Source organism: Echeneis naucrates, chromosome 8, assembly GCF_900963305.1.
Source record: "Echeneis naucrates chromosome 8, fEcheNa1.1, whole genome shotgun sequence".
In the NCBI taxonomy this organism is placed as follows: domain Eukaryota; kingdom Metazoa; phylum Chordata; class Actinopteri; order Carangiformes; family Echeneidae; genus Echeneis; species Echeneis naucrates.
In genome coordinates this window covers 16,591,977-16,618,507 of record NC_042518.1, presented here as the reverse complement: position 1 = coordinate 16,618,507, position 26,531 = coordinate 16,591,977, and the positions used below count along the sequence as shown (strand labels likewise).

At 38.8% G+C, this 26,531-nt stretch overlaps 1 protein-coding gene across 1 annotated transcript in view; it reads left to right on the top strand.

The window, feature by feature from the left end:
* Positions 1-26,531, top strand: part of mei1 (meiotic double-stranded break formation protein 1) — a 48,936-nt gene that overhangs the window by 8,494 nt on the left and 13,911 nt on the right. The window contains exons 7-26 of the mRNA XM_029509089.1: positions 171-349; positions 1,403-1,517; positions 1,912-2,031; positions 3,040-3,139; positions 5,457-5,591; positions 6,127-6,241; positions 7,568-7,659; positions 7,945-8,092; positions 8,484-8,595; positions 11,003-11,063; positions 11,756-11,853; positions 14,631-14,811; positions 17,053-17,203; positions 18,546-18,734; positions 18,852-18,965; positions 19,220-19,409; positions 23,593-23,709; positions 24,445-24,555; positions 25,875-26,053; positions 26,349-26,433. Of these exons, the coding sequence (XP_029364949.1) occupies positions 171-349; positions 1,403-1,517; positions 1,912-2,031; positions 3,040-3,139; positions 5,457-5,591; positions 6,127-6,241; positions 7,568-7,659; positions 7,945-8,092; positions 8,484-8,595; positions 11,003-11,063; positions 11,756-11,853; positions 14,631-14,811; positions 17,053-17,203; positions 18,546-18,734; positions 18,852-18,965; positions 19,220-19,409; positions 23,593-23,709; positions 24,445-24,555; positions 25,875-26,053; positions 26,349-26,433 (2,592 nt within the window). The remainder of the gene's footprint in view (positions 1-170; positions 350-1,402; positions 1,518-1,911; positions 2,032-3,039; positions 3,140-5,456; positions 5,592-6,126; positions 6,242-7,567; positions 7,660-7,944; positions 8,093-8,483; positions 8,596-11,002; positions 11,064-11,755; positions 11,854-14,630; positions 14,812-17,052; positions 17,204-18,545; positions 18,735-18,851; positions 18,966-19,219; positions 19,410-23,592; positions 23,710-24,444; positions 24,556-25,874; positions 26,054-26,348; positions 26,434-26,531) is intronic.

The following is a 26,531-nucleotide window of genomic DNA, read 5'->3' as shown; positions in this document are numbered from 1 at the left end:
CTAGATCTTTCAAAGTAAACAACCCCTTTCAGCATAATTTCTTTAAGAATATAAATTAACAAGTCTGTTATAACAATTATTAATGGGATAAAATTTCAGCAATATGTTGAACATGTGTGCATACATTTGTCATCATTATCTGTTTTCACACCTTTTCTGTCACCTGTTAGGTCTATTGTGGCTGCTGGTGCAGCTGGGAGAGACAGTGTCAGTTCTGATGAACAGTCCCGATAGTCAGACCATGTGCAGTGAGAGCCATAATATCCATGCTAACAACAGGCAGGTTGTCTGCCAATACCAAGAGCAACAGCCCCCTGACCAACGCCATTTGCCTCTCATACTGAAACAGGTCTCTGTCCAAACATCCTGCTCCCATGCCCAAACATGCATTCTGGCACTAACCATAATCATAACAAGACATTCTAATCCTGGATTAATGCACCTTTGAATGGGGATCCAGTGGATTTTACACTGGAAAAATATTTGTGCTTCATGTCTGGGAAATCAATGTGTGATGACATCTAGTTAGATTATCTCAGTCATGACTTATGTTACTCAGCTGACATTGGTATTTGTGTTTCACTTAAATGTGTAATGACTTAAACTAAGTTTTAACTCAATAAACACCCAATCTAAATTTTTTCCTTAAAAATAAGTAATGCTTATTTTCTTGTAACAAATTAAACTACTATGAATTAGGCTTGGGAAACCACTGAGAACTTAGAAAGTGAAGCACGTGAAAAACAACAAAGAACAGCAACATAGCAGACTAAAACTAAAGAAGAAAAGAAATCCTACAAACAGTTTGATTCACAACAGTTAAAAAATACTTTGTGATTAGACAACAGTGATTGCACTTTCTCCACGTCATGTTAAAGTCATTGTTACTAAGTAACCTACATTATATCTAGATTGAAGGATTTACTTTGAAGTGTTTAATCAATGTTCATACCCGTTTCCAGGGTTAATTTAACTTAACAGTGCCTTGTTAGTTTCTTTATAAGCTAACATTAACCCGACTTATTCAGAAATAAATGATGAACAATGTTATCTAATAACTTCTAATTGTAGTGCTGTTATTCTAGTCCGATCCAGTGCTGAAACAGGCATAAGAGGACAATGTCAACGAATACTTAGATGTGCGAAGTAATGAATCTATCTTGTCTTCAAATGATCTCAGACTTCAAAAACTGCAGCTCAGGGCACAAATGGTGGACTGAAGACAGGGCAGATGAGAGACCAGTTTTTTATGTCATCTCTTACTGTCATCAGTGACATAAGTGGAAGTGTGGAAGAAACACTATGTACCTCAGTCTATAAACACTGCATAGGCCCTGATGCACTGTTTGTGTCTTCAGCTGACTGCTGGATTTTAATAAAGCCCATTGAATGTGTCTTCCAGTTGCTGCTGAGTGGTGATGAGATGTTGCAGGTGACCAGTGCTAAGTGTATTGCATCTGTCCTGGTTCATTCCCCCAGTCAGTACAGTGCTCCATTCATCAAGGCTGACGTACCTGGTGATATGTACACACAGAAGCACAGGGTTTTTTAAACTGTTGCCTGTAAATAAGTTCCTTTTCTCTTAATTCTGTTCCCTTCTAACTTCCTATTCAAATGCTATTAATTTCTCTTTCCTATTGTATGTCATTGTTGCTCTCGCCTTTATGTTCTTATCTGCACTGTGTCTCTTCATCATTGCAATGTTTCTATATGTATATCGGTCCTGCCCACAAATTGCGGTATACAGGACTTAAAGAGAGAGAGTTGTATCACATTTGCATGAACACATAACAGCGTATTGTGGTACGATGATGCTACACAGGAGTGTTGCAGTGTAGCAGCATTCTTCATTCTTTGCTCTTGTTTCTCACAAAAGTTATGTTTTTGTTCCTTGCCTCTTTTCCCCTTTAGAGTTTTTGTTCGACTGTCTAGCTAGTACTAAAAGTGACATGCTGCTGTGGTCAGCCTACAGCTGTTTGGTGTTAATGACCGAAGAGCCACTGTTCTTCTCCCAGTGCCACTCTGTTTATGGTGAGCAAGCTTAGACAGATCAGAGACCACTCCCAGGGCATGGTCAGTCCATCATTCTTTCTGTTTTTGTGTTTGAGCTGCTTTGAAGTAAAAATTTCTATTTCATGGTATATCAGTTAACACGTCTGAAAATAACTTATGATCAGTAATTGGGGGAAAGATGACTCATGTAACAGCTTAAAAGCCTGAAATTCAATTTCAACTGCTGAAGAGGAGGAGTTTGCTTCTGCCTGTTTCTTTGTTGCAGTTTTATACATTTGCATTACATTTCCATTACAAGGGACACTGGAGGAACAAAGGGCCACTGTACATTGTCGTATTGCAACTAGACAGATGCTGCCATTTTAATATAGCACAATATGTTTAACAGACAAAATAACCACATAACCTGGTCGTGATTACTTTTGGGCAAGAATTACATGATTGCGCAACACAAATGAATGGTAATGAATGCTGTTCTGACACAAAGTTGTGTACATGTGTACACTGGAAAGCCTATGGTGTATGCCTTCCAAGTAGATTATGTATTTAAGGTTTTACTCTTGATGATGCTCTTTAATCCTGCAACACTCCAGCTCTCCTGTAGAGAAACAGTTTGAAAAACGTTTGTAAAGTAAAGAATAGATTTAGCAGTATGCAGGGATAGTGGAGCTGCTATTACTTGTGCTATTAAGTTTTTATTCTGACTCCCTTAAAACATGAGATTGTGACAATGGATTTTATATTGTAGTAAATTGGAATGATTGTACCACTACCACTGTTTGACATGCATGAATCTATGTGTGTTTGTGTGTGCATTATCTGTGCATGTGTTACATTTAAAAGAATGTAACAGACATATTAATGTAGGGAGTGTGAAATCAAACATGCAGTGAAAGCACTCTCATAACTTTGACACTGAGCAATATTACACTTGGTGAGTGTTTTTGGGGTGTTGGTGGGCCGTCTGCCTGGTCATGTGTAAAGTTAAGTAATGTGTGTGTGTGTGTGTGTGCATGTGTGTGTTAGGTATTGAGTCCCTGGTGCGAAGTCTGAAGGAGGCTCTGCAGCTGTTCAGCCTAGAAGTGCAGAGGCAAGGTCTGCTGCTCCTTACTGAGATACTCAAAAGGTGACACTGGGCTATAATTTAATTTTTTTTATATTCTGACCCAGTGCCACGATTATTTCCTGCACTGGATGTGAAGCTCAGTTGAAATTTCCTGCTCTGAGCATTCTTGCTCACTGACTAAGAATTATGCTGCTACACCTAAGTATCTCTCCACTTTGAATGGAGGGCTACCATGTCACCAGAAGAGAGCTGTAGCAAATTAAATATGATTCATTTAGTGTTCAATTAGCTGTTCATGTTGACATTTTCATCAAAGCATCTTTGTTTGAAATTTTTGGAAATACAAGTGTTGTTAAACCTACATTATGCATGAATGTAAGGGCCTTTCAGCTCAGTCACAAAAAACAATGTTTATTTATTGATGTTTTTAAGTATCTGCTCCTGAGACTTCTTTGGCATTGAAAAAAATCAAGCAAAGACAAGAAAGACATTTTTCCCACTGCAGTGTTTTTTTCTTTTTTTTTTAAAGCAGTGTCTTTGTTACGTCACATCTCACTGTCTCATTAGAAAATATTTTTTATTGAAAAACGTTTTAGCTATATCTCTAATGTAGCATATGAAATTCTGCACAGATATTTTGTTGAGTGGTATAATTATGTCACAACATATACTTATGTTGTGGGCCATTGACTTAATGTTCAAATGTTTGCTCAACCATGGAATCAATCAGTGCCCTGATTAGTTTGCAAAATATGACAATTAATCATATTGATTAATATGGTTACATTAAGGGATGTCACATATTTACTTTTGGGGAAATTACATAGCCTGGCATTCATTTCTTGCTGCACTAACCCTAACCACTACTTGCCTAACCCCTTGCCTAAGTTAAACCTAAGCCTAACAAATGCAGTAAAACTGCAATATTCACACTCATACAAACACTTCTTCATCTTGTGATTACTGCATCTCTCCTCCATCTTCTTCCTCACTTTGCATGTAATAGAACATTTGGTGCCTACAGTGCTTTAGAAAAAGTACTGTCAAATCTGGCATCAACTTGGAGCTGATGTATTGCTTGAATACATTATTTTTGACTTAATGATATTACTGGCCTCATAGTATTTTTCAGTGTCTAGTACTTAACAAGCTTTTATATTATAGTGAAACATAGTTATTAGTAGGTCATAGTCAGAAATTGTATGCATTGTTATCAGTTATAATGATATATTTTTTATACTCTGCTATATGTTTTATTTAAAAAACGACAGTATGTGCAGCTACAGCTATACATGAAGGAGAAACATCCTGTAAAATATGTTAAATATGGTTCACTTGAAAGTTTAATCTGATATGAATTATTTGGCTGCTGGCTTGTAGAGGAAAATATCGTACACACCAGTAAAACGTTGTCATATTCTGCAAGGCTGACATAATTTTTGAAGAATTGTTCCACTCATCACATGGCAATTAAACAGGAGATAAGATATTTTTGAAGGGCGAGGGAAATTTGTCCTTTATGCTGAGTGAAAAAGTAGTTAGAACAGAGCTCCTAAAATGCTGAACAAGCTACCGTGTATGTGTGTATATATGTACTTCAGTTTTGAGAGGACCAGTTTTGAGTTTATAGACCTCATGGAGTGACGACAGTTTGGATGGTTGGATGGGAGCCTATGATGTCAATGAGTGTCCTCACAAAGATAGAACCAGAGATTACGTGTCTGTTTGTATGTGCAAATCTGTTTTTGTGTGCATGCATGTGTTATTTAAGATGTTCTACATGACTACTGTTGTGGCAACAGTGAATCAGTCTACATCACAACAGCACAACAAATGTTGTAGTGCTGTGCCTTGAACGAGGGACGTACTCTGGTGATCTTTGTAGCGTCAATAGGTCAGCGCTATTTGTTGATTATATCCTATTACCCTGAAAAAGTACCTCTCTTTGTTGAGGTGAGTAAGGTAGAGGAAGGGCATGTTCATTCTGACTCAGCAAAGAGTCACTGCTGGTATTGGCACCTCAATCCAAAATAGATGAATGGATGAGATAAAACTCGAAAAAGTCAGATTTTTTACTTTTACTTACTTTGAATTTGAAATGTCTGTGTCAGAAAGCTGCATCAGTGAAAACTACTGTCTGCACCCTTTCTTTGTGTTATTATCAAAATGACAAAAGTCATGTGTTAGATCCACATTGTTCTTATTTCATGTTTTTCTTACGATAGTAATTCTGATAGAATTTGTGATACATCTATCTGTCTGTCTAATCTAGGATCTGTTCCTTTGGCTCTGGATTACAGTTAAACTATGGCATTATGAATGAATGCACCAGTTTCTTAGGATGTGAGGTTTTAGCTGTGTGTGTGTATGTTTACAGGCAGCCCCCAAATGTCCGTCTTTTCCCCAGTGGTCCAGGGTTTGCGGCAGTTTCAGAGGTTGTGAAAGCTGCAGTCACATCCTCTTGCCTCTTGGTAGCCACACAGGGTGCCAGTGCTGCCTCTGCCCTCTTCAGGTATACAAAGAACATACATGCTCTAGGGAAATTACTCATACTGTCAAGAATACTTCACAGTCAGATCCTCAGCATTTTAAAATTTGACGTTTGTTAGTGAAACATGTGAGTGTTGTTTCCCTGTAGTCTAGACATCAAGACTAATCAAGGACTTTATAATTTAATTTAAGTGGGATTTGCAAACAGATGCATCTTTCCATTCATTTACATACACAGTCACTTACATTCATGAGGGAATAATACACACATACAGTACACGCATAAACAATCCATTAAATAGAAAACACATGCTTACAGATTCAGAGACTTGTGGATTAATTAAAGTGCCTTGTCTGTGCCTTGTCTGTGTCACAGTTTTTATATACGCTGGCAAACCCATAGCATGAGCTGCAGTTACTGAGTCACTTACAAAGAGACACACACACACACACACACACATTAATTTAGAAGCCCACATTATTCTGATGCTTGCATGGTTCCATCCTCCTTCCATCTAAACACGTATGCATTTCCTCTGTCATTCTGAATTCTCCAGACTGAACCACCAGTCCAGACCAATTCAGTACACTGAGGTTGAAGGTCTAGTGGAGGCCATCACTTACAGATTCCCCGAGCTGCCCCAACCCTCCCCTGCTAATCTACGAAGTTCTGTGAGTTTGTTTTTCGTTAAAATAATCAGTATAAAATAAAGCCAGAATATGAAACAAACACCCTCAAGGACTTTCATTGTCTTGTTGTGGGGCAACAGCGCAAACCACTATGCCGCCGTGCTGCCCTCATGTAAATCAATGGGAGTTCATTCTTCCATGGTCAACTGAACACCTTTTTTTCTACAGTTCTTTGATTGCTGCCTGTTCTGAAACCTACTGACTGTCTGAAACTTAAGTGAACCATTCACTTAAGTTTCACTTAAACACTTTTAAACACTGATAGTTAAATGACTGTCAGTGTGATATATCCAGTTGGCATGCTTTCGTGTTCCTGCTTACACAATGTAAATACTACACTTTAATCACACTTAAGAACAATAAAGAGTCATGATTAAGGTTCATTAAGTGTTAATGGGATTTTTAATTCTTACACAGTTGGATTTCTCCAGGTGTTAATGGAGGAGTTTTGTTGATTTAGATAAATCTTTATTGATTTCCTTACGGAAATCTTTTGGATAATTGCTTTGATAAGGGATGGGAGATTTGATTAGATTTGCTTGCGCTGTGTTTCCTCAAGGGTTTTTCAGGGAGGGGGAAAGGGTTTTGTTGTACCTGGGTGGTGTGCATGTGTAGTATGCAAGAGGTTGGAGTGAATACCAATATGTTTCTATAGTACCACAATATTTAGAGATGAAGGAGTTTCAATGTACATATCCGATACTTTCACACTGCAATTTCTCCAAGTTGTAAATGCACTTAAAGGAGCTATTTGTAAGTTTTTACTACTGCAACTTGTTACCAAACCAGATGATACGTTATAACTTTAACATCAGACTTCATCTCTTTTCTTGCCAAGAGCTGTATCTTTGCCTGAAGACAATCTGACAATCTGCCTGAAGATGTAGCACTGCTCAGAGGATGTGTTTTGACCTCTTTGGATGTGAACATAATTACTGATGTTTTTGCAAAGCAAAAATCAGAATACAACACCATAAAATTTATGCTTTCAAAAAATCTCTACTTAATCTGAACAAATTGAAAATGCTCTAGGTTCTCAGAATTGTCCTGATCTCGGAAACATTAGCCACAGTCAGGAAATACTTATTTCAAGTATTCAAATCTTTATTTATTCTATCTTTTATATGCAAAACGTGCCTTTGAAAGTTGAGAAAAAAATTAGCAAATAATCACTAACGTCACATTACACTGCATCATCTGATCTGACGTTTATCAAAAATGCTAGTGTCCTCCAACACTTCTGCTTTCCAGCTGCTTTCTTTTTATGTTTCTTTTGTTTTTATCTCATGTCTCACTGCAACCCTCCAGGGGAGTTTGAAGAGGTCAGGCCCCTCCAGCCAGGCTTCCAGGTCCAAAGGGTTTCTTCTCCAGGCCCTGGTTTGTTTTCAGGCTGCCTGCAGGTCAGCACATTGTCAGGTCACATATTCAAGAAATTAAATGGCAACACTTAAACAGTTCAAAATTGTTTAATGGTAAATAATACTTAAAACTTTGTTTTAAATATCAATTACAAAAAAGCAATCATAATAAGCATTATATTTAGTTTTTGTGTATCATTGTAGTCTATGGATTAATTTTATCATCAGAATTTTTAATTCAATGTGCGTGTGCATACATTCTTTGTCTCTGCCATTTTTGTAGTGCGTGTATGTATTTCACTTTATGCTTGTGTATTTGTGTCCAAGGTTAGCTGAGGAGTGTTCATCAGAGCCTGTTCTGAGGGTGAACACATTTACAACTCCATCAAAACACAACGATGCTCAGAATTCACTGGAGTCTCTTTGCCACTGTCTGCTTCACTGTTGCGACTCCATCTGGATACCGACTGTCATTGTGAGATCTGGACACACAAACAGCACATTCCCTTTATCATTGTCTCATCTTAACCCTCCCTCTCCCCATCACACACACTTGTAGCCAGACACTTGAGAAAATTATCTTGCAATACCCCACTTCTCCTTTCTGAGAAACAGGTCACAATAATTGACATGCTCTGTCTGGCGGTTCCTCTAAATGACTGTATTAATAAGCATAGCCACATAGCCTCTGTCTTTGTTAGCTTTGTGTACACATGAATCAATCAGACACTCTTCTCTAGTCCAACCATTCGTTTTTTTATGTGATATATTTCTAAAGTTGTTTTTTATTCAGGCAAAAAAATTGTTTACAGTTTAGATTTTGCTCATTTGTCTCTGATTTGCTGTTTGTGTTTGTATGTGTGTAGAGGATGTGTGAGCTTGTACCCAGTGCTCAGATACTGCAGCAATTCTATTCCATCATATCCTGCCAGTTCACCCTCCTTCCACCTCTCATGCCTGTCTTTGCAAATAAGCTGGGTGAGTTGAGTACCTCTGCATATGTCTTCAAATTAAAACCATGTATCCACATTATTTCATTTCATCTCAATGTTATACAAACTGTCGTCTTATTTTACGGTATTAATACGACACTGTCACTTCCCCAATTTACATTGGCACACTGGAAGGAACGATATTGATGTTGCTATCTATAATCAGTCATCAGCCTAAACTGTTCAGCTTTAACTCGTCATTATTTCTGTGTCTGGAGGACATTTAAACAAGACAGGCTGATAGTCCTATTAGTGGTCTTGGAGTATATTTCCATTTACAATCATTTAAAATCATGAAGTATAACATTAATCACAGGTTAATTCAATAAATGACACTACATTGTAGAGCAGATAGCTACATAGATTAACTGGCTTTTTTCTCTCCTTTAGGCTTCTTATCATTGTGGCTCTTTGTGTGGCAGTGTCGGTCCAGCCAGCTGTTTCCTTTACTTTTGTCCCGACTGAAATATCTCACATACACATCAGAAGGGCTGTCAAGAAATCTGATGCAGATATTCATGGTCTTCTCAGTTCAGTTCAGGTCCTGACACTTTCTCCAGCCCTTATCAAACATCAGCATGTTAATATAGCATTAGTCAGTATTTTACTACAGCCTCACATTATCGCTCAAAGACCTTGAACTCCCAGTCTGATTTTATACAATCCTTCTGTACAATAGAACACGTTCCCTTCTGTCTTCATGACATTTAACCATAATAAGTAACAGACGTTTTATGCACCCACAAATGAGACAGGAGTAAATGAGCCACTTAATGAAATGAGATATCAAGCATCCATAGTGGACATTTTCTTAATTTGAAACGATGGACCATGAGTTTCTCTTCATATTTCTGTCAAGAGCTGGCTGTGCTGGGGTGGACAGAAAATTTATACATACAGTTCTCTTAAACTGTGATAAAATTCATGATATCAGTAACTTAGGTGACTGGCTGAGGGACAGTGCACACAGCTCATGTTTTTAAATTAGCCCCACTCTCTTTCAGTCTTTCTATTGGGAGCTGGTCATGCCAGCCACATAATGCACAAACCATACCTGAAAGAAACAAGGGGCATCTGCATGTCAACTATACCTGGAAGTACAAAACAATGTTATTACAACTAAACATATGTCAAATTAATAAGGGTGCGATTTTAATGCAGAGCTGTAAACACCTTGGTTAAATGCTAAATGTCCCATTAAAATAACAAAACCCAACTAAACATACAGTGAGAAATAAAATTAATTTCTCTTTTTTTCATTGTTCTTTTCTGAAGTTCTTTCTACTGTAGCTCAGCAGCAAGGTAATGTTTATGAAATTTAAATCCATATGTTATGCAGTTAAGAATTATGCCAAAAACAGTATTGCTAATGCGTGATTCTGTCTCCATCAAGCATAGAGATAAATGGCTGAATGTTGACTTCATGAAATTTCACATCACTGCAGGGAAAAAACTAAGCAATCTGTCCAAAGCTGGCAGTCCACATGACAAGCCTCAATTATTGACAGGAATCTTATTGCCTCAGGCATTGAGACAAGCCAGTGCAGTGGCATTAAAAAAAACATAAGTTTTATATTTATGCTGCAAGCAATTAACAAGGCAGAGCAGTTTTCAATATATATTGTTGAGAATGGCCCTGGCATATCAGTCCAGAGGAAAAGGAGTTTGTAATTTTATCAAATGAAGAGAGCACCCCTCTCAAATAAGTGAGAGGTTCCAAGTGCTCTTTCTCGCTATCTTTCTCTCTAACTTCAGCAAAAAAACAGCCATGACATTAACAGCAGAGTTATGATCTACCGAGTTTTCTTCACCTTTTACATTAAAATGGGTATGCTGTCCTTTTAACTCCAGTGTTGCCATATGAACAACCTTTTTTTGCTTTGAGCTACTTTAACAAGATAAAAGGGACCACTCATGTTTCACTAGTTGAATTTATTCATACTGATCTCCATAACATATCTGATGAATGACAAAGGTTAAAGTAATTTTTCATTCATCTTCCAACACTTAGCTGGGTCGTGGGGGTGCTGGAGCCAATCCCAGCTTATACTGGGTGAGGGCAGGGTACACCCTGGACAGACCAACAACCACTCACACTCACACTCAGACCTACGGACAATTTCGAGCCACCAGTTAACCCAAACATGATGTCTGGATGGTGGGAGGAAACCCATACTGGCATGGGAAGAACATGCAAACTCCACACAGAAAGGCCCCAGGCTGGGAAGCAAACCATATTGTGGGGCAACAGCGCTAACCACTATGCTGCTATGCTGCCTTAAAGAATTGTGTTCCATAAATAGTGTTTGGGTTTTGTTTTTTTTATTGTCTTCCTCCTCTTCCTTGTGCCGCACTGTGTCATTCCTCATTTATTCTGCTTTCCCCCCCTTCAGCATCCTCTGGTTTCTACAGGCTGGCTCTGGAACACAAAGGCTTTCTCTGTGTTGGAAACAGGTACACTGTAACAGGATAACCTGAGGATACACACACACACACACACACACACGCAAACTCACACACAGCAATTAACAAAGCACTGTTGTTTGACTGTGGGTGTGTTAAACTGTGGGGCCTCAGAAAGTTGGGTTCTTATTATTGCCTGTCACAGCACATAGAACAACGAGGCAGATAACATGGCTGAGGCATCTGTCATTTCTGAGCTACACTGTCTAATTCTTTCCAATAAGTCAGTCTTCTCAACAGTGTCTGTCTCAGAGCAACAAATCTTTAGCCTCAAAGCCCTCTGTGTTTGATTTTGTGTGTGTTTGTTTCCGTGTTCTTTGATGTTGCTGTTTTGTATATATAAACATATTTGCTCTTGTGGGTTTATGTGCGCGTGTGTTAGTGTGCCTGCTTTTGCTTTAGCGTGTGTTGCTGTGGTCATAATTGTGGTCGGCTCAGTAGGTTTTAGGCCCCTATGCTCTGAGCAGTAATGAAACTGAACCATGCTGTGTCTGTTTCATATCTGAAAGGACTAAGTCAAAGCACATTCTGTCCATTTTCTCGGTTCACTTTTCACTATAAGGACAGAACATAAACAATGTTCGTGTGCTTTGTCTTTTTTTTTTTTTCACTGTTCCTATACTCTCTTTTCTTTTTATCTTGTTTTTCAGTCATTCGTTTGTCCTTCTGATCAATTCTTTCAGGAACCCAAATCTGAATGCATCTTGCTGTGGTTTTCTACAGAAACTCAGTAGGTGTCTGCTCTCCCAGGCCAACCCTGCCTCTGGCTCCTACCAATATGGTATGCAAATATGCACGCACACACTTGCAGCTCACAGAGAGCAGGTACATGCAGCACCAGCAAAAACCCTGCTGTCAGTTTCCAAGCAATGATGTCATTGAGACTATTATGAATGTAACTGCTGATAGTACTTCAGTCAGTTTTTCAAATCATATATTTCCAATATCCTAAAAATGAAAGAAGTATTTTTAGACAAAATAGTTAGTTAGTTAAACATTAAAACTAACTACAACAATGACCTACAACAATGCCACAGCCTGCTTTTTTTTTTTTTTTTTTTTTTTAGTAACTCTGCTGGATTCTTTCTCTCACTCTCTCACTCTTTTTTCCTCACCCATTCTTGAATACTCTCTCTCTCTTTTCCCCCTCTCTCTCCTCTTCTTTATGTTTACTCCACAAATCAAAAACATAAAACAAGACTCTCATCCCTAATAGAGCTGCCTGTTCTCACAAGTGTCCAACTGTGTGAAGAAGAAAAGTCTTGGGACCAGCTTGGCTCACACAGTAAACAAACAAGCTGGTGATGCGATTTCATAAATATACAGTTTGCGACCCTGAATAATCACTCATCTATAGAGAATAAAAGGAACTGACTCTGAAGTTTGTATTGGAAACATGGCCTTGAATTGAAAATTTAACAGTGTCTGACTAAAACCTCAAAGCTCCTGTGGAAAGAGTCAATGCCAAATTTTTTAAATGCTATTGTGCTTTGTGACATCACAGATAATACTTCAAATTAAAAGGTTGTTGCTTTCAATTATGTGAGACTGGAGTTAAGTATATTAAAGAGCAGTAAATTTAGGAAGGTGAAGATGTCACTAGACTAAAATCTAGCATATTCCTCTTCTAGTCCCTCCATACCATAGAGTCGCATTTTATTGGAAACTTGAGCTGCTCCTATGAGACATGTTGCAACATAGAAACTAAAGTTAGGTAAAATATTTCTTTAAGGTAATGAGGTGTACTAGCAACAATGTTGGTGTGTATTTGTGTATTATATGGAGCTAGACTCTTGTTTGCTTCCTTTGGTCCCCCCCTATCAATATCTTCCTCCTTTTCCTCACCCTTATCTGTGTCTATAAATGAAGCATTTGGCATTGGAGCATTTCTTTTTTTTTCTCTCATTCTACCAATCAATTTAATGTCAGATATTTATCTTGTTCAAAAAGTTCATTGTTTTCTTTATTTCAAATTTTAGTCACCAGATTAAAACAAATTTTCCCTTCATTATCTTTTCTGTGCACTCTCCACATCAGTATTTGGATTTTGTGTTTTGTTCATTGAATTACTCTGATACTACATATTAATTGTAGTTATTTTTTTAAGGGCATTCGTACTTTTGCATAGCTGTCTGGTATAGCTGTGTGAATGCCAAGGACCTCTCCTCTCTTCCGCTTTCTACCTCTACTACTATATTCTGAGCAGGAGGCAACATGTCACTGGAGCCTGCTTTGTTGACCTGTTTTTTTTGTCTTTCTCCCATCTGCTGTTTCCCTTCTCATCCTCATCATCTGTCCGTCCTTTGCTCTGGGCCTCCTTTTGAGGCTTCTTTTTGTCATCTGGGACATCTTTCTCTTCTTCTCTTTGCTTCCCTCTGTGATCATCAGTATTGCCGTGGTCTTTGGCCACCTCCCCTTACAGCTCCTGGCTATATTTATCACTGGCCGTCTTTATTTCATTTATTTCTTGAAATCCAGTTCCTTTCTTCTTTTTCCTCTCTGGTTGATTTGTAGTCCCCACAGACTTTGCTGTGAGTTTATGGCTGCTCTGTAGTCATGCATCAGTGACTCTTATCCCTGTCTGCCATCTCCATGTGCCTGCTTTGTCATTTTCCTCCCTCACACTGTATACTGCATATTGGTTTGTTTCCTTCCTGTTTGCCATAACTCCCACCCAACAGCACCGTTTTTCTTCTTTGCCATGATTTCTGTTTTCCTTTCTCTTTCAGTGCTGTTTGTTTTCAGTTCATTTTGACTTGTGAATCATACTCTTCTCCCCTTTCCTTTGTATCTTTCTCTTTCAGTAGCTACCTAAAGACCACCCAGGAATGCAGACAACATATAGATAGTAATAGGAGGTAGTTCTACTCCCTGAACCCACCCTGAATTCCCAGATTTTTCCCTTTCTCTCTCTTTTATCTCTCTTTCAATTTTGTGATATTTGATATATTTATATATGTCCCAGTCTTTCTGTCCTCCAGCCAAGTCTTCCCAAGAAGTCCCACATTGGTCCCTCATATCTCTTGTCCCTCCTGTGGTGTTTAACTTCTCATCTCACTGTTCCTTTACCATCATTTCACATGCCTTCTTAATTTTATCCTGCTATTCTTCAGGGACCTCATTTATATAAAAAAGTATTCTTTAACATTGCCGGATAACATAGTATGGCTTTTCAAATAATGTTATGGAATTTTAATTGTGGCATCTTAGAAGGCATAGCTTGGTTAATGGTTGATGTTGGCTGTTTGATATAATATATAATTGTGAAAGTGTGAATCAGCATACCACCACTCATTTCTGCCTCAGATGAATTTTTCATAAACCACAGCTTTGGCTTGGCTTCAGTCGTAAATATAAAATTGGTGCGTAATTCTTGCTGTGTAAAAGAGGCCTCAGGGTCTCTTCTGGTGTGTTTTACTGTACTCCCTTCATCTCTCTCCTCTATTCTTATCCTCCCTTTTTTTTTTCTTCTCTCTCTCTCACACCCACTACCTAAAACTATGTCTTCTTGTTTTGTTCTTGTCTCTGTTTTTTTGTATTTCCTCATTCTTCCCCTAGATGCTGAAGAGGTGGAGAATCTTCTGCTGTACAATCTTCCCTCTCTGTGTTGTCGTCTGTCAGACTGGCCAACTCTGCTATGCGAGGCTCCAGGGCTCCAACTGTGTGAATATAAAGGGCCAAGAGCTACTCAGTACTGTCTGGTGATAATACTGCACCTAGCCTTGCAGCAGGGAGACAGGTAATATAGTGCCTAAAGAGGAGATGGTATTTGTTCTTTTTGTGTTTTGCTTTTTAAAATGGGAAAAAATGTCATATTCTAGACTGATATTTGTGGCTGGAAAGTGAACTAACTAATAACTGTTCCATATAAAAAATCATTTAGCAGATACAAATTCCTGGTAGCACTGTATTATCTGTACTAAATAAATTAATATCAAGAGTAACACATCTTTTTGTGGTCATACTGATTTGGGCAACTAGCTAGCTGCACAGTCTGTGACCCGGTTTTTCTGTTTTATTAGCATAGTGTTGCTTGATGATATCAACTCAATCAAATGTTACATCACCTCAGAACCTACTGAGCCATCTAAAGGTGCTTATAGAAATGTTTGACAACAACAATAGTTATTTTGCAAAACATTAATTATTAATGTGCACGTGATGATCAAACAGAGACATTTATTGTTGATTTACCTGACTTATTTCTATGCACATGAGAAACTCTCTTTACAAAGTGTCATTTTTCTTTATTTTAAATCAGCCCATGACAGCAGAAAAAAACATTTGAACTCTATCACAATATATCCCAAGTCTCCCAAGTGTTATCATATCACCCTCAGCATGAGAATAAAAGTGTCAAGGAAAAAAATAGAACTTGGAACTTTGGAATTATGCAGACTTTTGTGCAAATTTGCATTCAAATATGGTTAGATCTTCAAATAAGTTAGAATGATTAACAAAAAATTTAAGTATTTGTCTAAGAATCTATAAAGGAAACACAGGAGCTGGTTGCCATCTCTATTCATGAGCTGACAAAACAGATTGTGGTGCATGAAGCTTAATGTTCCCACACCACAGAGGAACCTGCTGCTCCTCAAAAATGCGTGATGTTCCTCAATCAAGTAGAAGCCTGAAATTTGTCAGAGCAGTTTAATTTTCAAATTAATGCTGGGAAAATGTTCAATGAAGTGATGGAACTACTGTTTTGGAAAAACATTGAGTGGGACTATATGGGAACTGTACCAACATGAAAACATAATTTTGGGGATTTTCTCCCTTTTGATTTTGACACTTCAACATAATTTAAAAAGTCATTAAGTAAATCTTCTACAGAATTACTTCTAACAAGGAAAATCCACAAGTTGGAGCCAGACCGCAGTCAGAGTCCAGACCTGACTCCAGTAGAGATGCTGTGTAATGACCTCATAGAGCTGCTCACATCAGGCTTCATGAGAGCCTGTCTGACCTGGAGCTACTCTGTTGGAAAAATTTTTCAAACTTCCCTCTGAACTATGCAAGACTGATTGGCAGCCACTGGCAGCCAACTTGTTCCAATTCATTGTTGCCACAGGATCATCAGTCATTAAAGTCAAGGTTTCGCATACTTTTATCACCAGCAATTTGTAATGGCTGTGTTCAATAAAGAGACAAGTCATTAAAACAGTTTTTGTGCTAAATTAAGCCCATTGTGTTTATCCACACTTAGGTCTGATCAGATCACATGTTGTAATAAATGCAGAAAACCAGGTCCATCCACAGAGTCCAGCGACTTTCTCTTACCACTTTGAGCCAGTGTATCACTTGGCTCTAGAGCCAGATTGTGTTATTGTTATTATATATATTAATATATAGGCAAATATATTCATTGATTCATCTTTAACTGCTTATATAGTGTTATGGTTCTCCAACTCTTTTTAAGTATATGATTTATGACCTCAGAAATGCATAAGCTTCTTTGGAAAGTTTAATCTGTCCTTCAGTGGCACCTCAGCTTTTGTATTACCCCCAGGGAAGGGCAGTGTGGTCCCATCAAAATTAATGATATCTGTGGTCAGAGATTTACATAGTGCTTCTATGTGTAGTGTATGAGTACACAAACAAAGGATGGGTCCAAACAGGGTGAACCTATTACATAACAAGACTAATTATGTAAATTGAGCCAGCATTAGTTTTATCCAACAGCCACACCTTGTGACTGTTACATTCCAACTGCGCTTGTGTCTGTGTGTATTTTTGCGTGAGAAAGAGCAAAAGCAAGTTTGTGACATCAACATGCCCCTGGAGCAGTTTGTCTGCTTTGCACACAGAGTTTGTGTGTTTGTCCACATTATTACCCTCACACTGAACATGTCTGCTGGGGTTTGTTTGACATTAAGCTTTTTTTCTGTTTGTGTGTTTTATATATTCAAAAGTGAATTTGGCCACATATGTATAATATTGAAAGTTAATGTCATCATTGTCATTCATCCTTCTCACTCAGGCTCCTCCCAGACCAGACAGTGTTCTCCAGTGTGTTGTGGTTGTTGCTCTCAGTGCAGGAGCAGGGCAGCTGTGTCCTTCCTCAATATGTGCTCTGCTCTGCCCTCTACCTGCTGGCAATGACACAGGACAGGAGCCCCAGCCTTGACATGGTAACTGTTCAGTTCGCTGAGCACATAACAGAACAAATTCTGTAACTTACTGTAGTAGTGCAGCAGATACACAGCAGCAACATTAAAGTACAGTTTAAGAAATGGTTGAACAGTTTTTTAGTAAAGCACCAAGGCTGTACTGAAAAATCAAAGACCAATTTGTAGACTCAAAACTTATGCTTATACATAAATTAGTTAATACACCTACTACCACTTATCCGTTTCTGGGTCACAGGGGGTGCTGGATCCAATCCCAGTTCACACCGGGGCGAGGGCAGGATAAACCCTGGACAGGTCACCAGTCCATCACAGGGCCACACAGAGACGAAAAAATGCTCACACTTAGACCTACAGTCAATTTAGAGTCACCAGTTAACCCAAACATGATGTCCTTGGACAATGGGGAAAAAACTGGAGTACCCGGAGGACAACCATACAGGCATGGGGAGAACATGTAAACTTCACACAGAAAAGCCCCAGGCAGGGGGACCAAGCCTGCAACCTCATTGTGGGGCAACAGCACTAACCACCAGGCCGCCGTGCTGCCCTCTTTTTTATACATGCAGTATGTAATTACATTTAATGATTTGTTCAAACTTTTATTGGATTTTAGTGAAACAAACAAATAGGCAGATAGATATTGGCATAGGCCTATATTAATACAGAAACGACAGTCTTTGAGTCAAAGCAGCGTGTCAGGCGTTCATGTGAAGTATCACGAGTGTCCTGCAATGTATCATCAATGTCTTAACAATTTGTTCTTCCTGCCGTATAACCACTGAAACTGTCATTTACATGCATCTTTTGTGCTTATCAAATATACTGAGACAAGTCTGATTCACTTTAAAATATTATATGAAATAAGATTAAGCAACATTAAGATTTCATCCAAAAAAACAAAAAAGCATTTTTAATAAGCAGCCTATTCATGTAGTGTCTCCTAAAATACTCAAAGCTTGTCAGCTCCTATACATTTTTTTATGTTACATCCACATTGTGCAGTAGATGATTAAGTGGCAAAAATATTAATTACAGCACAATTTCTTTACAGCTACAGTGAAAAAATCTACATTTTCTCACAATAATGCCCTTTTGTCTCAAGGATGTTCGGAATGTGCTTTTGCGAATTACTTCACTTTGTATACCTTATTTTCAATAATGAAAAAACACAGATTACCAGTAAGATTGGTGGGATTTAAAATCATACTCAAATATAGGCTGTGAAAGAATATATATTTTTGTAACTTATATATGTGCCTCTGTGCACTCATCCAAAAAAAAAAAAAAAACCCAACCGAAAAAATCTTTGGCTTTCTCCCTTTTTCTTTACCACTTTACTAAGGCTCATTTGAACTGCATCTCCAAGGCACTCTCCTCTTGCCAAAGCTTCTCCTCCCTCTACATTCACCACCCTGCACTGCTACATTTCATCTGTCGATATCCAGAGCTTGCAGAGAAATTTGGACCCATTGTCCTGGAACTTTGGTTGACCAATCAAGCAGGGCAGACCATGGTAACGGTTTCACTTAAAGCTCATGCTCACATCTTGCATTCAGTGTGTTTTGTAATGTATGATGTATGATGTAGACTGTCTTTTAAATTACTTTTAACTTTCACGATGTCAGAACTGATTAAAATGTCTGAATAGGGAGACGAAACTGAATGCCATGCAGATGAGGAGAAGGATCAGGAGCCAGACAAAGAAACCATGGAACTTTTGGAGCTGATAGAGAAGTACCCATCAGTTTTACTGACCGTCTTGGTGAGACCCAGATACCCAGGGACTTGGATTTTAAACGTTGACCACATTAGGAAAAAGACTTCATCAACACTTTCATACCCGTAAAGCTATTTGTGAAGCCTGAAATCCTACAGCTTACAGTCATGCAGTTTGTGGAAAACAAAAGGCTTTAACCTGCAACTTGTACATGGTTGGCTTTGGTGTGTGGGAGTATTGCCCATACAAAAAATATCCCATGTTTGTGTCTGTCTTTGTTCTTGCTTGAATGACTATAGGACATGATTTGCACCAGAGAGCCCCCCCTTGCTGAGCGAGCCCTTAGGGTGCTGAAAGTGCTTTTGTGTGGTCAGAGGCACTATGAGGTAAATTTGTCTAGCAGCCTTAGACCAGCCCTTCTCCAGGCGCTACAGAGGCTCAGTGTTGAGAACATGGGCCATGGGCTTGGACAGAGACGCACTGAACAGGGTAAGAGAAAATAGTCACTAGGGGAATACATCAAATACATCATCTTCCAAAAACCACAAATGGGATAAAAAAATCTTTGTAAAGTTGATTTTGACACATCATTTTCTGGTAACCAACAGGATGAGATTGACTATAATCTATATGTAAGACATTAGGAAATGTGATACTGAATTTTTACAACTGAAGAATTTGTTGAATTCAATGAGTCAAGTAGTTTTTAAAACAACAAGGCAGCTTCATGTAGAGACTAGCAATTCATTGAAAAGACAGATAAGTCAGGCAGCATAAAACTGTATTGGCAGCTTCATGCACCTGCAATGCAGCAGTTGAGCATTAGTTCATTATTTCAGTTGGAATTAATGTGTACAAATAAAGAGCTTTGAATACTAAATACCTTATTACAACATTTGAATAGAACAGTCATTAAGAAGACTGCTCCCTATATCACACCCTTTATTGTTATTCACCTAATCACATCTATATAATCAAATGCATGAACAATACATGCACACGGTAACATATAATCAAGAGACACATTCAAAGACCAAGAATGTTTTTTATGGTTTAATCATACTGCTCAAAGATATACCACTTTACAAAATAAGCTATCTTGTCAGATTTTTTTCTTAGTTTTTCCAAAGCTCTTATCATAGCTGCACACTGGGGCCAAATTTAGAAATGTAATACCTCACAACTCTGTGATGGTTCATATGGCTTCATTCATCTCCTCATAAGCATTTTCTATAGCATGTCACAATTTACTATCCTGTATCAAAATTTAATGTGAACAGATTTTATTTGACACCCAGTTGTATCTAATTAAAGTGCAAATACACTTAATTACAGTTGGTAGATTGAAGTAAATGCTGCTGTTCTTTCCCCTGGGTTGACTGCCTTTGATGCTACAGACATTGTTATGTTTTCTTCTGGGGCATTGTGCCGTCTCACTCATACATATCACAACATAATATAGCAAATTGCAGCTTTAAATGAAACAATCTCAGTCCATAAGCCCATGCACATAGTACACACAAACACACATGCATTTAGCCAGTGGACTCGTACACTGTAAAATGTAATGGACAAATCCACCATGACAGTCTTTGTTCTCCCCACACAGCGAATACTGAGAGAGTAAGTTAAATATTAGTTTTATAAGCAACCAGCAGCAGCAGTCACATCCAGACCCAGGGTTAGGGTTAGGGTCCTTCAATTATGGCTAGAAAGTGATTTTTGATTTAGAAATGATTTTATGTTTAAATTACTCCACACAGAATTCCCACTGGAGTCTTTATGAGAAAAACATTTGAAGAGACCAATATGTTACAAGAAATCCAAAGTGTTTGTTAGTCAACAGACAGGCAACACTGAAATAACTGGTGCTATAGGAGAAAATAGATGCAGATGCCAGAGATATATGGCAAAGATAGTTACTTTGGATTTCATTTACTCGAAGAGGAACAAAGCCATGTGTAATGGTGAGGTGGGCCATGGTCAATATCAGAGAGAGCTAGATACACAAGCCCAAAAAATCTGAGTCAAATAAACAGGAAGACACAAGCAACTGAGATGAGAAACACACAGTAACACATCACAACATTCTGGTAGGTAGCAAAGTAAGTGAACACTGGAGGGGACCGGGTGCAAGCGGAGAACGCTCAGGTGACTGCAGGGCTGAGAACAGGTGTGTGGATGGGTGTGCCAGTCATGTGATGGATAAATGGGAAGGTGTGAGGACACCTGCTGGAGAGTTAGGGGAAGACAGGTCTGGAGAGTTGAAGGGAGGTGTGAATGAGCAGGGTTACTAGAATTACCCTAAGAGATACAGATGAGCAGACTGATGATGTGAATTCACCCAATCGTATTTTCCTCATTACTCACTATGTACGGAGATGGGCAGAGCACTGTATATTGTGCTCACTGGCAAAAAAAACAAATGAACAAAAGAACATGAGGCTTTTCTTTCAGTGCAGTGTATGTTGCAATGCAGTGCTTGGCTAGCAACCATCAATTTTAAAACTTTTCACACTGCAGTGTAGGATACTACGAGGCCTTGACACAGGGTATAGTAGTTCTCACTTCACATTCAGACAGCACTACAAATTGGTCAACTGACTGCATAGTGGACTATAGGGAGAGTAGTGAGCTGGAGAATACAACCGTTATTCTGTCTACTCCTCAAATAGTGATTGATCAATTCCTATCAAGTTATATATAAATTTAAAAAACTAATCAACTTTAAAATGAGCCTATCCTCTACAGCACAATCTTGACCTAAGGTGGCTAACAAATTATACTAGGAATTTCAAGAATGATGTGAAAATAAGAGTTGGTAAAACAATAGCATAGCATAGTTTGATTATTATTGCTAATTTAAGAGAGAATCTGTGCTGATACATGTTTGTTGAGCCATTCACTCTGTTAGAGATAAACACATGATGATTACAGGAACCCAGTTACGTGAATTGGGCGTATCTTCAATCTGTTGCTGTATAACAAAAACACATAATGAAATAATGTAAGTAGTTGTGCATAATTGGTTGGTTTGTTTTTGTGTAGGTAATGTGTCCTGTGGTGGTGCTATTTGAATTTTGTGTTTGAACTGTCATGCAACCTCTGCTTTCACTGAACTGTAATCACAGAGTTGCTGCTATAACTTGGTTAGTTTTAAATTGGAATGACATAGCAAAACAATTCTCAGAACACTGTCACCTGTGATTAATGTTTTGAGGGACGAACCATTAATCCATTATAACAAACCTTCCCAAAATCCTTTGTCAACACAGACTGCAAGACACTACTTTATCTTGACTCTTTTGAGTGAAAGCTATAATTTTGTTTGCTTTTTCCAAGAGACTCTACTACCAGTGTGCATTAGGCTGTTATCGTTCAAAGCTTTAATGTTGTTCTTGTTCTAAAGAGGAAAATGTTTGATATAATATCAGTTCTGAATACTGGTTGTGGTACTTTTTCGAAGATGTTGGTTGATCAGCTAGTGGGCTCTATTTCAACTTGTTTGTATTTTGTGTGGAAAGTGTAGCACTTGTCAGACCGTTTCAGGCAGTATAAATCCAGCGTTGCAGAAGAGCCTTGCCTGTCAGCTACAAAATGTGTCAAATTGTTGAGACTGAATTTTCAACAATTTGACACTTTGAGTCATTGTAATCACACCGTAATTGTGGGTTTTATTCTTGTGAAATTACGCACTGTCCTGTCTGAATCAGGCAGTGCATGAGTGCTTCCAGGTTTACAGCTTCAACTCTGTGTCTGCATATCTGCACCTTTAATGTATTGGTGGTAGGGGTGTCTGATGCCATATGGCATGATTATATCTATTTACTTGACCAGGTTAATGAGCGCAGCTGAAGGGCACAACACTAATGTGCCAGCTGGGGATTCAGAAACTGTTGCTGTGGATGGGCTCTGTCTGCTTTCTGCTGATCCTGAGCCTTGTGGGAATTAGAGACTGTTATCCTGCACATGTTCCAGTTCAGCCCACTGTAATTTGCATTAATATATACTTTATATTAGCCTCTAATGTGCTGGCATCCCAAGGGGAAGATATTTTAATGTTATGCTCTACAGTGGTGAAAGAAGTATGTAGATGACTAGTCTGCAATCTCTTTCCTGTTAGAGCACCCCTGCCCTTTGTCTCCTTGCACGTTGTTGCCCTCCTTACATTCCGCCTTTGCTTTTTCTCAGTCTCTTTCACCCTTAACCCTCCCTGGTTCCAAACCAAGAAGTGTTGGTGTTAATTTAAAATTTTTTTTACTTTCTTCAACTTTCTTCTCCCTAATGATTTCTATTTTTTCCAGACACATCTTATTAAGAAACCAGAGCCTCTTATAAAATCCAAGTTAATGCAAGATATGTCAGTTCTATAAGAAACGAGTTTGAACAATGTCCTCTAACACTGAGAATTACTCTGGGAACATGTCAGGCTTGGCAATAAGCAGAGGTGAATTCAGCAGATGTCAGCTAGTCATTTACCTTCACCCTTATCTTTCTGTCTTCTCCTTACACACGTACACTTTTGTTGCTAATTCTTCTTTCTTTGTACTGTTTTATTGAATGAATCCTCTTCCTCCCACACTTTCACTTTGTTCATATTTAACTTTTCCCGTATGCCTTTTTCTCTTGCCTTTTTTGCATTTGTACTTTACTTTCCTCTCTCTCTATTTAGCAGTGAACTCACTCCCTCTGGTGCTGAAGCTGCTTTGTATGACTCAGGCCAGTGACCCACCTTCATCTTTCTCCTGCAGTAAGATGGACGAAGTGCACTTCAAGCTTCTCTACCATGGTGAGGTTAAAAGGTGCCAGGAGCAGGTCATAGTAAGCATAGAGCAATGCTCCTCCCCATCAAACCTTAGCAGTTAGTATATAGACGCAACAACGCTTTTTTAGACATTGTTTACACTACTCGGCTCACTCAGTCACACACCCACAATAGATTTAGTGACATGCCTGACAGATTGCAAAGATGCATACAAACATTGTCTCTTGCACAAACAAAAACACTACAGACGTAGAAAACACATACTCATATACTCTTCAGCAGTTTCCTTGCTCACGTAGGAACTGACATGCTGCAGTACATCACGGACACACAATCAATGAGCACCTTTACAAAAACACATCTCTACATTCAACACCTGGCATGTTGCATTGCTGTTATTTCCTCACCCCCCTCTCTATACGCTTGCATTCCTGCCTAAGTTGAGGCTTTGATTTAATGTCACCATCAGCAAACCCACTGAGAAACACACTCAATGTTGATCTGAAAATGAAAGCACTGTTCAGAGATTTGCTAGACATTTACAAGACACGTTTGACATTTGCACTGGCATATCAGATTAATTCATTTTTTACCAACCGATGGCAGGCATGACATGACAGGCAGAAAATGGCAAGGCTCATCTTGTTACATTTTATTTGTCACTCACATTGTGTGTCAATATCTTTCGATGAAATCTTTATCACAAGCCTTTGAGAGGACCAGACTTGAATGCGGTGTGTGTGTGTGTGTGTGTGTCAGTCAGTAATATAGCTGGGAGGTTGAAGCCTACCGACACAGAGAGCCTGCTGCCTGCCCTCAGCTACCTGTATTGCTGCCTGAGCGTGTCCCCTGCACATTGTGCTGACAGAGGTTAGACACACTCTCCCTCCCCTTCTAACTCTCCATCTCTTTGTCTTCACGTATTTGTCTTGCTCTCTTTCCTCTCCTCACATTACACCCTTCACACACTCTGCCTCTTCAGCCTCATTGTCCCTGTTTCTCTGTCTCAACTGCTCTCCTCTCCTGCCCTGCTTTGACAGAAGTGGGAGGCTGACCTTGACAAGTATGTGGCATTGACACAGAGGACATAATAAGCACACAAGGTGTCACCTGCTGTACATCTTAATGGTACTCTGGCGCATTTTCTTCAAAACGTGCAGATATAGCAATGTTGTCAAGCCTGAGAACTTCTCACACATTTGCACAAGGGTGCTCAGGGTTGTGTCATCACCTTGCTGAGCCTAGATACTGCACATGCAAAGACAAAACCACATATGCCAATACACAGTATAATGATAAGTACAATAAGTAAAGAGCTCTGTCCTGCACAGGAAGTCACACACACACACACACACACACACTTAGCACGATCTGTTTTCTCCTTTTTGCAGATAAGAGGAAGTAAGAAGAAATTTATCAGTTGAGTTTTATTAGACATCTTTGTCAAAGAGGAAACAAAAAGAGCAAAACCATTCCTGATGACCACACAAAGCCAATACAAAATTGTAATCAATGAGACAAAACAGTGAGGAAATAGCTCCACTAACTTAATAATAGAAGAATTTACAGTGAGCTGCCTTCCACAGCATGTATCAGACAATGCTAATATGCCTCCTGCCTCAAGATATCAATTGTATGACATGACATATTCTTATGAACTGACTTTATTGTGAGCAAAATAATTTGACCGCACAAGCTTCCAAGGAAAAACAAACCTTTAGCTGAGGTCACTGAGCTGGTTGTTGTTAAGATGCAATGACTGGCCATAGAGCAGGGGTGCCATTGGGAAGCAGACTGCTTCTGCTGCAGCCAAGCTACATTCACCATATGAGGGTGTGTTGCATAGAAATAGGCAGTGTACTATATATTACTCCAATATTATGCAAATGATCTCCACCTGTATTCTGTTCGTTTTGGTTGGTGCAATAACCCTATTTCTGCTTTGTACATTAAATTCTAAATATATGAGCTCTGTCATAGTCAAGGCTGAAGTGGCAGATAATTTATTTTTTTTTGCAATAAGGGCTTGATATAAGCCTGTGTTCCTTTGGCCTCACAAGTTGGTGTGTTGGAATCACTGTGGGTGGGTGCCTTAAGTATGTCATTAGGTAGTCATCCAGACCAGCTGCTATTAACACACTGGCACACTCTCATCAGAGTGTGATGACATGATGCCTTCTCCTCCCCAGCTGTCTCCATGTTACTCTCTAACAGCGGACTGATGGACCAGCTGCAGACAGTCCTTGCTGCTTCTTCCTCCACTGCTCCATCCTTTTCTCCATCAGCCTGTCCTCCTCCAGCCCTGCTGTGCTGCAGCCATCTACTCATATCCTCTCTCATTACCTTACAGTGTGTTCACAATGCTCAGGTACATACTACAGCTCAGCTCAGTATTTATCTAATCACAACTTAAAGATAAACCTTCCCACTGTCAAGGTACCATCAAGGACAAGACAAAGAGCATACAAAAATGGAGTATAAATTCAGATGTAGGTGATGAATATATAACACTATTGAATTCAATATGCAGATTTAGTTTAAATCTTTGCTCACACAGAAGGGATAAGACATTCTTACTTGCAATGAGATTTTTGGTCCTCATCTGTAACTCTTGTTCTCCCCTCTCTCTCTTCTTTGTTTCTCTCTTGTCTGCATTATTTAAGGTCCACAAGAGCATCAACTGGGGTCTGGACACAGCTGTGAAGCGACTCCTAGTTCAGAAAAGAAACACAGACAATCTCTTGCTTGGTAACAAACTGTACATTTTTGCTGATAGCTCATTATTTTTTGATATCTTCTTCCCTTTTAGTTAGCAGATCCTAAAACTTTTCACCAGCCATTTAAAT